At 37.7% G+C, this 18,553-nt stretch overlaps 1 protein-coding gene across 6 annotated transcripts in view; it reads left to right on the plus strand.

Annotated features, from left to right (window-relative positions):
* CDK19 (cyclin dependent kinase 19) overlaps positions 1 to 18,553 on the plus strand; it is a 169,849-nt gene that overhangs the window by 111,532 nt on the left and 39,764 nt on the right. For all 6 annotated transcript variants that reach the window (XM_019967215.2, XM_019967213.2, XM_019967214.2 and 3 more), the window contains 2 exons: positions 4,493 to 4,603; positions 6,019 to 6,159. In XM_019967215.2, coding sequence (XP_019822774.1) covers positions 4,493 to 4,603; positions 6,019 to 6,159 — 252 coding nt within the window. The remainder of the gene's footprint in view (positions 1 to 4,492; positions 4,604 to 6,018; positions 6,160 to 18,553) is intronic.

Here is an 18,553-nt window from a genome sequence, read left to right on the forward strand (position 1 = left end):
TAGTGCTGGTGGGAAAGAACCTGCCTGCTAATGCAGGAGACATAAGAGATGTGGGTTCAATCCCTGGGCTTGGAAGATCCCCTGGAGGAGGAAATAGCAACCCACTCCAGTATTCTTGCCTGGAGAATCCCATGGAGAGGAGCCTGGCAGGTTATAGTCCATAGGATCACAAAGCCTCAGACATAACTGAAGTGACTGAGCATACAAAGAAGAGTATAGGATAGATAAATTTGTAGATCAGGAATATTAAAATGATGTCCAATTTAAGGTAACTTTAACATCTTCCACAATGGGAGAGTGAATGTAGATAAGCAAGAATTATTCTGTGTTATCATCAGTTATCTATAATGTATAGAGTTGTACAATAGCTTCCATAGCATCAGAATCAGATAACCTGAAAGAATGTGCCTTTCTTTTTCTCCATTGAAGTGTAAAAATTTTTTTCCTACCCGAGTTACTAGAAAACTTTTGTTTTTCTAAGCTCTCTAGAATTATACCTAAGGGATATAGAGCTATATGCTATGTTCAGTAGTGATAATACTTTGCATAAAAATAAAGAAGCAGAGGGGTGGTTATAATTTTAAATAGAAGGACCAGAAAAGACCTGAGGAGGATTGAGAACTTTTGCCTGAGTAACTGGAATGATGGAGTTGCTATTAACTGAGGCTGGGGAAGAGCAGTTGGGGTAGAGGGCAGGAGAGGTGAAGATGACAACCTCAGTGTGACTTTCAGATGTTCAAGTAGAGATGTTGAGGCATTTTAGATATATATACATAGCTGGACTTCAGGGAATATGCGTTGACTAGAAATAAACGTTTGGGAGTTAATGTGTATAGGTGACATTTAAAACTTCCACACTGGATGAGATCACTTAGAAAAGCTCCTTCTACATGCCATACCTTGTGCTAGTTCCTGTAGAGATAAATTTAAAATTGTCTTTGCCCTCAAGGAGCTTATGGTCTACCAGGGGAGGCAGATGTAAAGTTAAAACAGTATAAAAGTATATCAATACAACTATACATCAAGTACACATAATTCGGTAAAGTCATATCTGAGTCATCCTAAACTCCATCACCCTCAGAGTCGCTTGTTCAGTGGCCCAGCCATCAGACATACACAGAAGAAAGTCACAGCATGGTACCTTTTATATCAGCTGGCTTCTCCCCTAACCCACTGCACCCAGCATGTTTCTAGTGATACTGGAGAACCTCACTGTAGAACCTCTCCTCACTGGAGAACTGTGACAGTTCTGCATGGCCTGTAAGCCTCCTCATTATTTGGCCTTTGCCTTATTGCTTGCTTTAATTCCTCAGTTCTGTCCCTAGTGACAGAGATGATCAGTTTTGTATTTTTTTTATTGCTGTATGATTGATGTACAATATTATATAGGTTACCAGTGTACAGTATAGTGATTCACAATTTTAAAAGGTTATACTCCATTTATAGTCATTATAAAATTTTGGCTGCATCCTCCGTGTTGTACAATACATCCTTGTAGCTTATTTTGCACCTAATAATTTGTGCCTCTTAATCCCGTATCCCTATATTGACCGCCCCCTCCATTGGCTACCACTAGTTATTCTCTTTACCTGTGAGTCTGCTTCTTTTTGTTATGTTTACTAGTTTGTTGTATTTTTTAGCTTCCACGTGTAAGTGATGCATACAGTATTTGTCTTTCTCTGACTTATTTCACTTAGCATAATGCCCTCCAAGTCCATCCATGTTGCTGCAAATGGCAAAATTTCCTTCTTTTTTATGCTTGTAGTCTGTATTTTGAAACACCATTCTGATTGTAGAGTGAAAAATGAATGCGGAAAGGGAATAAAACAAACATAGTTTGCTATTTCTTACTCTTTGCTTGCCTTCACATTGATATTTAGTGATTTATAAAGACCTGTAGGGTTGGAATTCTCTGGTGGTACAGTGTTTAGGACTGCACGCTTTCATTGCAGTGCTTATGGGTTCAATCCCCGGTCAGGGAACTAAGATCCCAAATACCATGTCACATGCCCCCTGCCAAAAAAAAGACTGGAAGGGTAGAAAAAGTGTAATAGGTATGCAGAAATTGCAAGTGTATATTGCTATACAGTGCAATTTTGGGGATTAGGGGAAATTTTCTAGTAAATGCATGGTGTTGCAAACTTTACCCTCTTCCCTCCTGTATTTCATAGAAAAGGTAACCTGAATGGCAATTGCTAAAAAAAAAAATCAAATATAAAATTACTATAGGATCCAGCAATTCTACTTTTTGAGTATATTTAAAAAATTGAAAGCAAAGACTCAAATAGATGTTTGTATATCAGTCTTCAAGGCAGTGTTATTCATAATAACCAAAGGTGAAATCAACCCAAATGTCCATAGGGTGATGGGAGGGATGCATGAATAAGCAAAGGTGGTATATGCATACAATGAAATATTATTAATATGTACCCTTAAAAAGAAAGGGAATTCTTTCCTACATGGATACATCCATACAACATGGATGAATCTTGAAGACACGTGAAGTGAAGGAAGCCAGACACAAAAGAACAAATACTGAACAATTGCATTTATATGAAGTACTTGGCATCGTCAGATTTCTAGAGACAGAAAGCAGAACCGGAGGAGATGGGAATGGGAGATACCGTGTGTCATGGGACAGAGTTCCAGCCTTTTCTTCTCTAGAAAAGGCTCTAGAGAAGGGATAGAGTGGCGGTTCTGAAACACAGTGTACTTAATGCCACTGAGCTACACACTTAAAAATAGTTAGAATGGTAAATTTTATGTATATTTTACCACGAAAAAGTGACCTGGAAATACCTTGGCGTTGTAAGAAAGAACCAGAAAGGTTTCTATAAACTAATACTGTGCTGAACAATGAAAGATTTATAAGAAAGTAAAACATAAGTGCTATCTTTTGTGTAAATATTCATACTTGCTTTCATTTGCATAAATAGTTGGAAGACTCACCAAGCAACTAAAAAAAGTTCCTTCTAGGAGGGAGGCCAGCCTGTGGTCCCTTGGGGAAGGAGTGGATGTGTTTCCTTTAACGTACATTTGATTTTTGAACTGTGTAGATGTATTACCTATTCGAAATAATGTTTAAACATGGAACTTAAGGTGGATTCACTGTAGAGAGATCAGTAATTTGTAGTCACAAAAAACCCTAATTTTTTAGAGGTGTTGATTAAATACTGCTACATGTGACATACCCTCCCCCAGACAGATGGAGTCCAGGGTTCAGGGGTCTGTGCCAGTGTTTGGTGTTTTGGGAGCTTGGTTTAGGTACAGAAGTGTTTTACCTTCCTTTCCCCTGCGGGCAGGAAAGAGGACATACTCTGGGTAGACATTTAATAAAGTCAAACTCTCTAATATTTTTCTCTGCCTCGTTGATCTGTTTGTATGTCTGTCTTCCCTTCTACATTGTGGGAACAGATGACAAGGACTTTAGCTGAACTGGAAAAAGCATGGACTTTGGAATCAGGCAGAACTATTTAAATCCAAAGCTCTTCTCTTTCTAATGTTTGACTTTGGTCAAGTTATTTTTTTACACTGAACCCGAGCTTCTGTGTGCATCATAGGGTTGTTGGAAGGATTAAGTGAGAGAAAAAACAGACATGCAATCACCTTGCGCATAGAAATTATTCAGTAGGAGCTTTGTCCCCTCTTCCTTTGTGTATTTTCCACGGAGCTTTACATTTAAAAGGCATTTGAAGTGTTTAACAAATTGAGTGTGTTTATACCTATTAAGTCTGAACCCTGGTTAAGGACAGTGTGAGGTGGGCATATTTAGAAGACTTCCACCTTGAACAGCTAATGTTATTGTTGATAAACATTTTATCAAGCAACTGCCTGTTATGGGCCAAGAACTAAGTTTTCACTTGCTGATATGGTCTGTCTTTCCTTCTTATTATCAGAGTCCAGCTTGAAGCTTTCTGCTTTGTGAAAGGCCTAGTCGTTTCTCTGTTTATAGGACCTCTTTTTCATACCAGTTTTATCAGTGGGTTTGAGACTCATTCTTTTACGCTCAGTACTCTTCTGTAAAACCTGTCTCATGTTCTCGGCATGGGTAAGTTAGTTAGGGATTGTTAAATATCTTTCTGCCTTTTGTCAAATTGAGCACATACTATGCTGGAGTGGATATAAACAGTATTCCTGCTTCCCTAGCAGCCTTTCCTGTAGTTTAAAAAAAAAAATTACACACATGCCAAAATACACTTCATTATTTAGCAATATGGTATTACTTTTGTTTACTATTTTACATCTTACCATGTAAAAGGATCCCGTTTTCCAAACATACATATTACAGAGAAAGGATTGGAAAGAGATGTACCAAGATGTGGACAGAGTTTATCTCTAAGTTATGGTATTTGGGTGATGGTGTTGCTTTTTTTTTTTTTTTAACGCTAGTTATCTGGATTGTCTAAATTTTCAAAAATTTCACTTTGAAGTTATGGGAGTACATTATTCTCTGCTAACAGAATACTGACCCTTCTCTTCCTCTTGCCTTCAGCTTTTGCGAGAATTGAAGCACCCTAATGTGATCGCCCTGCAGAAGGTGTTCCTTTCTCACAGTGACAGGAAGGTGTGGCTGCTGTTTGATTATGCAGAACATGATTTATGGGTAAGTCTAAACTCACTTTATTTTTAGGATAATAATTTTATATAGGTATGAAGAATAAATGTATGTGCTCCATACTGCTAATGTACAGAAAGGAAAACTTGCTCTGTTGACCATAGTTTCAAAATAAATATGCTAAAGGTAAATTTTGATTTAAAAGAATTAGAGCAATAAACATTAACATCCTGTTTTATAGTATTTGTCACATTCAGAAATTTCACTTCAAAAAATGTTCCTGAGTGGGAGATTGTAGTTTTAGGTAATGAATGGCAGTTTCCTAATATGTTCTAGGGAAATTACTTTATTTTGCACTGTACACATATTTAACTGTTCATATTTAACAGTCATGTGCTTGTGAATAGTTTTCCTCTCTAAGTGAAGGTCCTCTCTTGCAGCATTTTGCCATTTAAAATTCACCCCACCAAATAAATATGTACAGGTCTGCAAATATTAGGGTTTTTTTTTAAAACAATATATAAAAGAAGCCAAAAATTCTAATTTCACATGTTTAAAATTAGGAATCAAGTCATTTAAACATTTTATCCCAGGACCTCCCAAAAGTAAAAAACAAATTCAAACTTGGCGGTAAGTTCAAACTTTGGATAATTAAATTTTGATTCAATAGAATGTGGTTTGTCATTTTTATAAATTATAACTCTTTTCAAGAATAACTTTAACAGACTAATAGGTCTTGAAAGAAATTTCCTTATAGCAGATATTGACAAGAACCTCTTCTGTCACGGATATCTAGTACCCATGTTGGCATGTTTTGGGCAAATGTTGGATGGAGATGGAGGTGGATGTGGGAGTGCAGGGGGCAGATGGAATTTCTTCCCCTTCCACAATATAACATGTGTACATAAAAATTTGGATATGATGATTCAGTTTATATTTATTTCAATGCAATTGAATTCCCCATTTTTCTCTTCCTGCTTGTGTCTAGTGATTTGCTATTTACTATTGACTACTAAGACTATATCCTAATTTCATTATGTAAGGTGGAACTTTCCAATAATTCTGATATACATGCAGTCAGTAATGTTACCCAAATGCACTAAGTACTAACTTTATTTTATAGAACAGTAAAGATTTACAGAGTTTTTTTCCCTTTCTGTCAGTAGAGAATACAATTAATGCTATTTTAAGGCAGGTTTTAAATTATAAACCCTTTTTACTTCTTGCTTTTACTTAATGCAAATCTTAATGGTTTCAGTAAGTCATCACAACAACCACATTAATAATCTCACATTCACCCTCAATATAGATTCTGTTTTGGTTTGAGCTTATTATTTATTTTTCTTTGTGTTATTATTGGCCCTTAATACGTGATCTTAAAATGTACTTATTGCAGCCTTTATTGTGTTTTGTTGACATAGGCAAAGACTATGTTACTCTAATATATATTTTCTAATTTTTAGCATATTATTAAGTTTCACCGTGCATCAAAAGCAAATAAAAAGCCCATGCAGTTGCCAAGATCTATGGTTAAATCATTACTTTACCAGATTCTTGATGGGATCCATTACCTCCATGCAAATTGGGTGCTTCACAGAGATCTGGTAAGTATGTTTCTTTTAAATTGATCAATGTTTTCTTCTCTCCTTATAAAAATAAGTTTTCTTCTTGGTGCAGTTATGATGAACATTAATTATAGAAAAATTTGAAAATGCGCAAAAAGAAGGAAATAAAAATCACCCATAAGCCTATGATCAAAAGATTACCATTATTAACTTTTAGTGTATGTTCTTTCCTTGCATTGACACACAACTGTAAAATGTCAATGTGGTTTTTAACAAATGACCTGCATAATCTTCATGAGATGGCTGTATGTAAAACAAATACCTTTTAATCCATTTGTTTTTCATAATTCTGCTTACTGTTAGTAAAAATGTTAATAATTAAAGACCGAGTTTGTATTGTTTTCAAAGCTAAACTGAAATAATGACATTGTATCCAGTAAGTAGAATTAAGTAAATGAATAAATCTAACAGGGGAAATATACTTATTAGGCGTATTAACCACAATTCAAATATTTGATTTTACTTTTTTACTCAGCACACACATAACAAAAATTTATTAACATCAAATTATATGTTACACATCTTTTCATTGTTATCTAAATTTAGTTTATGTTGATGAAATTCTTTTGTTTGTTCTTAAGAAATATGGGTGCTGAATAGCTGTAATACCCATGAGTTTCTAATTGGAAGTTTTATTTTGCTTAGGCTTTTGGAGATTCTAGGGATATAGTAGGGATAAATCTAAGTCGACTCAGTTCTTATAATTGAGAGGAAGTATTTATTATAGAAAGGAATGGTACCTTGTCACTTAGACCTAGTCTTCTGACTTGAGCATCTCGTGATATGGCATTTAAGTTAAATTGGGGCCAAATGGCAGCACAGAGCTGCATTTACCATTTCAACAGAAGCATTTCACCTCATAATTTTAAACTGAGGTTCTCATTGCATTCCACGTATCTGCTTTACTATTACCTGTGAATCAGCATGTATGAAAATAATTCTTGGGTACATGAAGTTCTAGGTCAAACCCTCCTTCATAAATGGTTTTAGATTTTAATTTGCTACTTAATATAGCCTATGTGAGTTATATTTTTGAGGTCGTATTCATGTTTGAATCATTTATCAGAATCCTTTGCTGAAGATTAATCTCAACTCTTTTTTCATAAAATTGTATATTTCTTCTAAATAGGATGTGGTGTTAGTGTGTTAGTCGCTCAGTCCTGTCCAACTCTTGGCAGCCCCATGAACTGTAGCTTTAATGAAGATTAATCTCAACTCTTTTTTCATAAAATTTTATATTTTTTCTAAATAGGATAGTTCAACACATTTTATTTGTGATGGCACTACCTGCATATCCAGTAGTACTAAAACCTGATATCACCAGGATTCAGTTTTCACCCACCCAAACTTGCTGCTGCTTTAATGTCCTCTATCCTGATGACTCAGATGATAAAGAATCTGCCCACAATGCAGGAGATCCGGGTTCGATCCCTGCATTGGGAAGATCCCCTGGAGAAGGAAAGGCTACGCGGTCCAGTCTTCTTGCCTGGAGAGTTTCATAGACCGAGGAGCCTAGTGGGCTATAGTCCATGGGGTTGCAGAGTCAGACACACTGAGCGACTAATACTTACAGACATCCTGGTGATGGCACAACCCTCCTTCTAGCCTAGAAACTTCTTTTGCCACTTGCAGGCCCTTGTACTCCACATCTGGAACGTGTCTGGTCCTGCCAATCTCCCCACTGAAATCTCTCTTCCATTCCTCTGTTTCCATTCCTAGTGCCTCATTCCTAGTTCAGGCCTTTACTATCCTTTTCTCGTGGGATGGTGCTAGCCTCTTGTCTCCTTGTCAACCATCCTTTTCCCTTCCAGTCCACTGTAGACCTTTAGAATAATTACTCAGTCCCTGCTCAGGAACTTTGAAACAGTTCCTCACTGCTTAGAGACTAAAGCTCTCATTCCTTTTTTGGCTTCTGAGGTCTTGTCAGGTATACCTATAGCTGCCTTTAAAATTTTTCTCCGATATCCCTATAATCTCTCACATGCAGTATACGGATGAACTACTGATGATTCTTTAGATCCTCCTGAGATTTCCTGCCTCAGTGGCATTTATTTCTCTTGTCTTAAAACACTTTACCCTGTCTCTACATATTCAGATATTACCTGTTCTTCAGAACTTGCACAAATGTTAAACTTATCCTCATATCCATCCCTACTTGAAAATAATCTGTCCTCCTTGTTGGTTACTGTTATACTTCATCTTTGCTCCTCTTCTGGCATTTGTCTGTTAGCACTATAGTAATTTATATAGATGTCTAGAAGATGTTCTAGGCCATAAAGTTATTGAGAGAGTGGGGTCAGTGGTTCATTTTGGTATACTACTGCTCCGGTATACAGTAGATACTGAGTGAAAATTTCCTTTGGAGAAGGCAATGGCACCCCACTCCAGTACTCTTGCCTGGAAAATCCCATGGACAGAGGAGCCTGGTAGGCTGCAGTCCATGGGGTCGCTAAGAGTCGGATGCGACTGAGCCACTTCACTTTCACTTTTCACTTTCATGCATTGGAGAAGAAAATGGCAACCCACTCCAGTATTCTTGCCTGGAGAATCCCAGGGACAGAGGAGCCTAGTGGGCTGCCATCTATGGGGTTGCACAGAGTCGGACATGACTGAAGTGACTTAGCAGCAGCACCAAATATTTCCTTAATGAATGAGTATCAGTAAGAATATTGATTATTACAGCATGTTTTTTTATTTCCTTGTATTAATATGTGCAAAGCATGGACTGGTGAGGACAGTACAAACATAACTATATCAAGACCTTCTTAGGAATTTAGTTTGAGAGAAGAAATATAACATGTACGCAAACAATTATACTACAAGACAGATGAGAGAGATTGTGATCATGGCAATGTGAGAAGTACAGACTAAATGCTACTCAAGGTTAAAAGAGGTTCTGAATGGGGGGATAAGGGAAAGGTTCAGAGGGTGCCATTTAGAATTTAAAGAGAGATTTGGGAGACGAGGGTAACCTGTTGGAGTGTTGGATGTCACATTTCTGCGGGGAGAAAGCACTTGAATTATCTCAGAAAGAATGTGTATTTCTGTCAGGTTCAGAAATGGATAAGCTGAATTAGGGTAGTATGAAGTCAGGCTAGGAAGATAGGAGTTGGAGCCTGATTGAGGAAGCCCCTAAATATCAGGCTAGGGAGTTCGTTTGTTTTTAAGTACTGAAAGTTTGTAAGCAACAGAATTAAGGGTTTTTTTTCCTGATTAAATTATTATTCCCTATTAAAGAAGCCACCACTGATTATTATTACCTCTTACATAGCATGGACTAGATACACACACACACATACATATATATACATACATATACACTCAATATATATATTATATATATTAGTGAATTATAGTTGATTTGCAGTGTTAATTTCTGCTGTACAACAAGGTGATTCAGCTACACATACACTTTTTTTTAGTATTCTTTTCCTTTATGGTTTATCATAGGATATTGAATATGTTCCCTGTGCTGTAGGACCTTATTGTTTATCCATTTTACGTAGAATAGCTTTCATCTGCTAACCCCAGCCTCCCATTCCATCCTTCCCCCAACCCTCTTCCCCTTGGCAACCACAAGTCTGTTCTGTATGTCTGTGAAACTGCTTTCGTTTCATAGTTAGGTTCATTTGTTTCATATTTTAGATTCTGCATACAAGGGATATAATGCCGTGTTTGTCTTTCTCTTTCTGACTTAATTTCACTTAGTATGATAGCCTCTAGTGGCATCCATGTTGCTGCAGATGGCATTGGTGTTTCCTTTTTTATGGCTGAGTGGTATTCCATTGTATATATGTGCCACATCTTATCTATCTCTTCTTCTTGTCAGTGGGCTTTTAGGTTGTTTCCATGTCTTGGCTGTTGTGAATAGTGCTGCTGTGAACATAGGTGTGCATATATCTTTTTGAATTACAGTTTTGTCTGGATATATATCCAGGAATATATCCAGACAAAACTGTAATTTCCAGAAGTTGGATTGCTGGGTCATATGATAACACTATTTTCAGTTTTTAAGGAATCTCCATACTGTTTTCCATAGTAACTGCACCAACTCACATTCCCACCAACAGTGTAGGAGGATTCCCTTTTCTCTGCATCCTCTTCAGCATTTGTTATTTGTAGGCTTTTTAATCATGGCCATTCTGACTGGTATGAGATGGTACCTCACTGTAGTTTTGATTTGCATTTCTCTAATAATTAGAGATGTGAAGCCTCTTTTCATGTGCCATTGTGCCATTATTGGCTGTCTGTATTAGCATGGACACAGTATTGAATTCGTGTTCTGAATGTGGTTCTGACCGAGTATAATATTTGTTTATATTTTACCTGTACAGTCCCCTAGTGCCTCTCCTCCTTAAATAAGTAACTCTAACAAGATTTGAAGCTTTAAACCAGTAAGAATAGAGTCTTTGGTAGCCTCCTTAGTTCTTTTACTGATTGTGAGGCCTGCTATCTGGACCATATTGTTGTACTGTCATGGTTTTGCCAAAAAATTTTCTGGAATAGATTTAAAACCATATGTTTACTTTATAGATACATTCTGCAGTAGATATAGAAATATGAATATGGTTAAAAGGGATATGATGGAGACTTTTGAAAAACTGTTTTTTTGTATGAGCTTAAGAGTAGAGTTGCAGTTTTAGTCAATGAGTAGGTTTTTTAAATGCTTCATTTCCTACTACTGTAGGAAATTTGGGTTTATACTGTTAGTCACAACTGTTTCAGAGTGTGTACCATCTCTAAATTTTAATTTTGTGTGAGAAATGTAGGAAATTCATACAATTAAAAGTGTTAGAGTAAATATAAAACTGCAGTGTAAAGGTATATCTCAACAAATTAAAAAAGTAAATAAAAATCAGTGTTTTGGACTTCACACATAGAAGTACATCAGTGGGGTTGATGTTTTTCATTGTGATTGAATGCATATCTGGAAAAATAATTATGTCATTTGGGTCCTAGAATGTAATACAGAAATAGAGAATTTAAATAAAGTCATCAAAAGTGTTACTTACATTGAGAAATTGTTTTAAGAGAAAAGGAGCTAAATGTATTCAACTTAGCAAAGAGACAGTAAAATAGAGACATAAGTCTATAAATATATGGAAGTTGTAAACACCAAGGGAGGAAAGATGTATTTTAATTTTACAACAGGATATTGCCAAGAGTAAGAAGATGAACTATAGGATGACTCATTTTTATGACATTATTATTCTGGTAGCCTGGAAGAATGCCAGGATATAGTTTATCTTTTTATCAAAATTATGAACTTCTTGAGAGCAAGAATCAGATCTCACTAATTTTTGTATTCCTAGTGTTGGCGTAATGTTTGTACTCATAAGTTACTTGAATTTTAGCAAAGCATCTGGCAATTGCACATTATTCTTTAGCAAAGGTAGAGAAATGTGGGCTAAATGGTAGTATTGTTAAGTGGATTTATGGCTCCTTTGTTACAGAATCTTGCTACTGGATCAGCGGCATAAACTGAACTATAAGTTAAACTTTTTTTTTTCCCTTCATATCTCTGTGCTTAGCAGATGATAAATGCTAGGTCTTTATTAAATGAAGGATTTGAATGAATGCTCTAGGGTTCTAACCCTAGCTCTGTCTTTTAAAAAATATGGCAGTTCCATTGCAAAATTCTAACTTGAGTTTTATATGGTAATTATTCTTCACAATAGTGGGCTAGTAGTGGGTCATTTGAAGTTCACAGGCACAAATAGCTAGTATATGGTATGCAAACATGGTACGTGCAAGTTTTTGTGAGATCCAGTTGGAGAAAATAATTTTACATCCTGTAATCTTTCGAGTTTTATTATTAACTAACCATCTATGGAACAGTTTTGGATTGGTATAAAGTTACTTCCGTTTCAGACCTAGAAAGTGAAAGTATTACTCACTCAGTTGTGTCCAACTCTTTTTGACCCCGTGGACTGAAGCCCACCAGGCTCCTCTGTCAGTTAAATTCTCCAGGGAAGAATACTGGAGTGGGTCGCCATTCCCTTCTCCAGGGGATCTTCCTGACCCAGGGATGAAACCTGGGTCTCCTGCATTGTAGGCAGCTTCTTTATCATCTTGAACTACCAGTAGGCTCGGGTATAGCCCTGAAGACATTTATTCTATTAGAGTCACAGTTTTCTTAAGTTAATCGTGAAAGTGACAGCTCATTATTTTTGCTGTATTCTGTTCATTACAAGTCACTAGGCATAGCCCATGTTTGTCCTCCCTGGTGGCTTGGTAGTAGAGAACCCACCTGCCAATGCAGGAGACACAGGTTCAATCCCTAGGTTGGAAAGATTCCTTGGAGGAGGAAATGACTACCTACTCTGGTATTCTTACCTGGGAAATCCCATGGACAGAGGAGCCTGACGGGCTACAGTCTATGGGGTTGCAAAAGAGCTGGACATGACTTGGCAGCTGAGGACACAGGCACAGCCATATTCAACAGGAACAGCTACATAAGAGTGTGTGTACCGGGGGTGGGGATGATTGGAAACTATGTCTGAAGCTGCCTACCGTAGCTCTGAGAGGCTTTTAAATGATGTTTGGATCCTGTTATTGTCCTTTTTATTTAGTTAAAATACAGTAAAGAAAATGCAAAAAGTCCCCTCCTTTCATATACAGCCTCTTCCATGTATAAAAGCTACTTGCGTAGTTAGAATTTCAGGATAGTTCTAGTTCTAAAGAGTAGTGAAACATTATAAAGTACCAATTATTCCTTCCCTCTTCCATTCTTCAGTGATTTACTTGCAGAATTTGGTATATATTCCTTACTTTTGCCCTCCTCGCCTCTCCCATCACTCTTTCCCCACCCTGCTATTAGATCACAAGTTTAATCCACGTAAACCTAGAGGGTGTGTGCAACTGAGATCCAGGAGTTTTCACTTTGAACATACTGAGAGGTTCTTTCTTTGTTATGCAGTCTGAGGCATATTCTTATCACTAATATTAGTACCTATTATTATGTTTGTTTTTCACTCATTTATGTAAAGCAATAGCAAAAATGCAAGGAAAAACTTAAATGATGACAAAAACATTGTTTTCCAAGGTTGTTCATGCTGTTGAGTTCTACCAACTAGCTGACAAGCAGTAAAAGGACAGCGTGAAATATAGTCCTTTAGCCAAAAAGAGCATTTGAAGACTCTTTAGGAACATCATTACAGGAAAGTGCTATATATGAAATCAAAGATGTCTTTCTGTTTTCTACTCAACTGGAAAAAAAGTGCTGTGCTGTTCTTCTTTGTGAAAGTTTGATTAAAGTATTAAATGCTTGGTTGTTGGAGAACTGTCTAGAAAATCTCTCTGTGCCTCACAGCTTCTCCTTGTATCTTGTGTGACAAGGAGATGCATCAAAGTCTTTAATTTTGCCTATGCTAAACAGGGCCCGATAAGGGAAATGTTTATACTCCAAAGAAACCCTTAAAATCTTACTGTAGCCATCATTTCAGCATTTTGTAGGCATTTTGATAATGTTTTAGAGTTTTAGCTTTGGTCTTATGGTATGGGAGCTTTGAGATCCTAGATTTAAAAAAAAAATTATTTCTAAGATGGTTAATCTTGCTCCTCAAGCCTTAGTTTATTCATTTGTGAAATGGCAGTGATAGGTGCTTTACATGGCTGTTGAGTCTGTAGTGTTAGCTCTAGAGTTCCTGAATTCCTGATTTTCTGAAGAAGCTTCTTCCGTACATTCTTCTGAATATCATCAGCAATCCAGTATTGCCCTTGCTTTTAACTGCTTTCTTCTCTGGAATTCCTTTAGCCTGATGCTCTTCCTAGTCCCTTCTGGTTTACAGAGTAGAGCCCTACTATAAATATGTGAAACATGCTTCTTGGTATTTAAAAAAAAAGGTAGGCCATGTTTCATCTGGTTTATATTTAAATATTGCTAATATTTTTTGCCAAGTCTTGTATTTAAGAATACAAGAAACTTGCTTAAATGAGATCAAAGTTAGTGTTTCACATAACTTTTCATTCAAACAATTCCATGTTAATCAAATGACTATTATTTTTCATTTGATTTATTAAGAATTGTGACAGAAAGTAGTATTTATTTTAATATGATTTAATCACCCTAATTTCTTTCAGAATGCAGAGCTAACAATGAAAAAAGTTAAATGTGGCCTGTTTATTCTAACCTGTAATTTTAGGTGATTCTGGATAGTCACAGATCTTGTCACACTGAAGATTCACACTAGGGCTTTTGTGGGTGACCTTTGATTCCTTAGAGCTAGTCCTCCACGGTCAGTGGCTCAGCTGCTCCTGACGGCAGTCTGAAGGCCTTTGACTGTGGTGACGCCATCTGTGTGCGGTGACTCCTGTACTGCTCCCTCTGTACAGCCCTTGTGAAGATAGGTAAGGGAATGTTTCTTACAATACTCTGGATCCTGCCACACATATTTCACAAATGTAAGAAGAGATTATTGAAGTGCTTTCTAGATGTGGGGCTGCAATTCATTTTGGCATGTCAGTTTTTCCATCATCCACACCCATAGCCTAGTCACTGGAGTTTCCAGCAGAGTCCCGTACATCTGTCGGTTTGAGTGAGAGCGTAATGCTCTACCATCTGTTGCACAGGCAGGTGATACATACTAAGAATCACACTTCTTAGAAGGTCAGCTTCAAAGGGGACATGGTTTGACTCTCAGTGGCCTGTAAGACCTCTTGAGCTTCAGCTCAGGGTCAAGATTCTTTTGATGATGGCTGAGTTCAGTATAGTTTTATTGCCTACACTCACAAACACATAATATAGAAGGTTATTTGCCAAGTTAACTTCATAGTCCCTAAAAGGGTATATAGTCAAGATATCTTCCACAGTGACGGCCATGGCAGAAACTGGTGAGGAACCAGGGCATACAGAAGGAGCCGCAGTACTTTGAGTCCTATGTTTAAAACTGAAGAATTAATTCAGGCATACTGTTTTATTAATTTTATTGAAGTAGAATTTGTATACAATAAAATGCACCCATTTTAATTACAAATTGATGAATTAGGACAAATATATATACTGCCACGGGCATTCTTTTTTTTATTATTTTTTTATTGAAGTATAATTGGCTTGCAACACTCCATTGGTTCTAGGTACACAACATAATGATTTGATATTTCTATACATCACAAAATGATCACAATAAGTCAATAGCAAATTTAGGGCAGTTTTCAAAGACCGAAGTCACCATACAAAGTTATTATAAAATGTTGACTGTATTCCCCATGATTTACTTTCATTCCCATGACTTATTTGTTTTGTGACTGGAAGTTTGTGCCTCTTAATCTCCCTCACCTATTTCACTCATCCCCTCCCACCCCCCCCTCTGGAAGCCACCCATTTGTTCTCTGTGTCTCGGAGTTTGTTTCTGTTTTGTTATGTTTGTTCATTTGTTTTGCTTTTCATATTCCATATATAAATGAAATCATTTTGTATTTGTCTTTGATTTACTTCACTTAGCATAATACCTTCCAGGTTCACTGATATTGTTGGAAATGCAAGATTTTATTCTTTTTTGTGACTTGAGTAATATTCCATGGTTTGTGCATGTGTACACCACATCTTCTTTATCCGTGTATCAGTGGACACTTAGGTTGCTTCTATATCTTGGCTATTATAAATAATGCTGCACTGAACATAGGGGTGCTGATATCTTTCTGAATTACTGTTTTTGTTTTTTTCTGAAAAAATACCTAGGAATGGAACTGCTGGATTGTATGCTATGCTAAGTCACTGCAGTCGTGTCCGACTCTGTGCGACCCCAGAGATGGCAGCCCACCAGGCTCCCCTGTCCCTGGGATTCTCCAGGCAAGAACACTGGAGTGGGTTGCCATTTCCTTCTCCAGTGCATGAAAGTGAAAAGTAAAAGTGAAATCACTCAGTCGTATCCAACTCTTAGCAACCCATGGACTGCAGCCTACCAGGTTCCTCTGTCCATGGGATTTTCCAGGCAAGAGTACTGGAGTGGGGTGCCATTGCTTTCTCTGGCTGGATTGTAAGAGATGTAGGTTCAATCCCTGGGTCCAGACGATCCCCTGGAGGAGTGCATGGCAACCCACTCCAGTATTCTTGCCTGGAGAATCCCCTGGACAGAGGAACCTGACAGGCTGCAATCCACAGAGTTGCAAGGGATTGGACACAACTGAAGTGACTTAGCACACACGCATGCAGATACCAAAGAAGGGCCTGATCATTTAGCTGTGAAAGATTTAAAGACCCAATAGTGGGTGGGAACAACAGGGGTTAGCAAATGACATTTACCTTTTAAGTCGGTGGCAAATTCAGGGTAGCTCTCAAAGACCAAAGTAAACTAAAGGTTTTAGTTTAATACAGCACAATAAACATTATTAAGAGCTATTTGCACCTGATATTATGGATTGAACAGATACAGATGCTCTCATTAGGTAGGTCACTTCCAAGCCTTCAGATCTTGACTTTGGTCAAGACTAGACTCTTGAGAGGCAACTGAGACTATGCTTCCAAATAAAATTAAACTCAGTGCATTAGTTTCCTATTACTGCTGTAACAAATTGCCACAAATTTAGTGGCTTAAGACACACAAAGTTTCTTAGAGTTAAGAAATCCAAAATGGGTCTCACTGAACTAATAATCAAGGTGTTGGCAAGGCTTTGTTTCTTTGTGGAGACCCTAGGGAAGAATCTGCTTTCTTGCCTTTCCTGTCTTCTTGAGATCACCTGCATTCTTTGATCTTGGTTTACTGCCTTTTAGCTTTGAAACCAGCAATGGCTGGTCGAGTCCTTTTCATTGCTTCACTCTGATGCTGATTCTTCCCTGCTTTCCACATTTAAGGATTATTGTGATTCCATTGGGCTCACCTGAGCAACCTTATTCTATTTGCTACCTTAATTCCCTTTTGCCATGTGATATAACATAGTTACAGGCTTCTGGAATTAAGACGTGGACATCTTTGGGGGTGAGGGCAGGCCACCATTCTGCCCACCGCAGGCAATATCACGGCTCATTTGGGGTGTTTCATCCAGAGCAAGGGTTCAACAGCTGCTGTCAGAACTGCCCCATGCAAAGGGCATCTTCACCTTCTGATCTGTGAGGAAGAGCGAAGAACAAGGATCATTAATTTATTCATTCTTGCTACCTACCATGCAACTCTCACAAGTATTTGTTTTGGTCCTTGTGTTGTAGATGTGGGGAATACAGTGGTGTGCAAAATGAACAAGAAAGGTTCCTAAACCTGATTTTAGACTAGGAGGGAAATAGACATTAAACAGTCACATGACTAAATATATGATAATTTGAAAAAAACCTGTGGTAAGTTCAATAAAGGAAAAGATCAAAGTGCTTTGAGAGGATTTAAGGTGTGAACTGACCTAATCCAGGAGGTCAGAAAGTCTTCTTTGAAACTGGTGTTTGAGCTGAGCTGGAAAGGATGAGGTAGGAGTTGAGTGGTTGTGTGGCATGTGCAAAAGCCCCTGCCCACCACTGACATTCTATTTGAGCAGCACTGTAGGATGATTCAGGGCTTCCCTGGGGGCTCAGATGGTAAAGAATCCACCTGCAGTGCAGAAGACCTGGCTTTGATTCTTGAGTTGGGAAGATCCCCTGGAGAAGGGAATGGCAACCCACTCCAGTACTCTTACCTGGAGAATTCCCTGGTCTGAGAAGCCTGGCGGGTTATAGTCCATGAGTTTCGAAAGAGTCGGACACAACTGAGTGACTGACACACACACACATACAGGATGATTCCGATCCCTTGTTGGGAATGGCAGTATCTTCATCAAGAGGGGATCTTACATTTAAGGACTGATGGTTCATTTCACTAGGAGATTACTTATGATGGTTATTTTGTGTGATTATATTTTTACCTAAGTACCATCAGAGTAGAAGTCTTTTCTTGGTGAGCGCTGCAAGCCAATTAAGTATTGTTCATTTGCCACGTGTGCTTTTGTTCTCATAAGCTTGGCCTAGAGCGCACCACTGAGAGACTTGGGTTCTAATCCTGGGTCTGCCACTGTGTGGACCGTGAACTTAGTTGAGGTTGGAGGTGTTGTTTGTTTGTTTGTTTTCTTTGCATTTCTTCATGAGTAAACTGAGAGGGCTCAGCTTCTTAATTTCTACCTCTGACATTCTTAATTTCTCAAGGTAATAAGACTGAATTCTTTGATTTGAATATGAATGTCACAAATGTAAAAAGAAAACTACTTTCTACCAGTGTTGCTTCTCTGCAGATGGATTGTAGTAGTTAATAAATAGGATAGCATCTGAATGTCTTTGTGGCTTTATTTCCTGGCCTTGCTGTCAATGTGGAATATATCTTGATTATACACTGTTGGTGACCTTGAAGTTACTTAGGTAAATAGCCTTCTGGATACATGTGTTTGTCTTGCATTAAGCTTTTTATAAAGGCTGCTTTTT

The sequence above is a fragment of the Bos indicus genome, chromosome 9, assembly GCF_029378745.1.
Source record: "Bos indicus isolate NIAB-ARS_2022 breed Sahiwal x Tharparkar chromosome 9, NIAB-ARS_B.indTharparkar_mat_pri_1.0, whole genome shotgun sequence".
In the NCBI taxonomy this organism is placed as follows: domain Eukaryota; kingdom Metazoa; phylum Chordata; class Mammalia; order Artiodactyla; family Bovidae; genus Bos; species Bos indicus.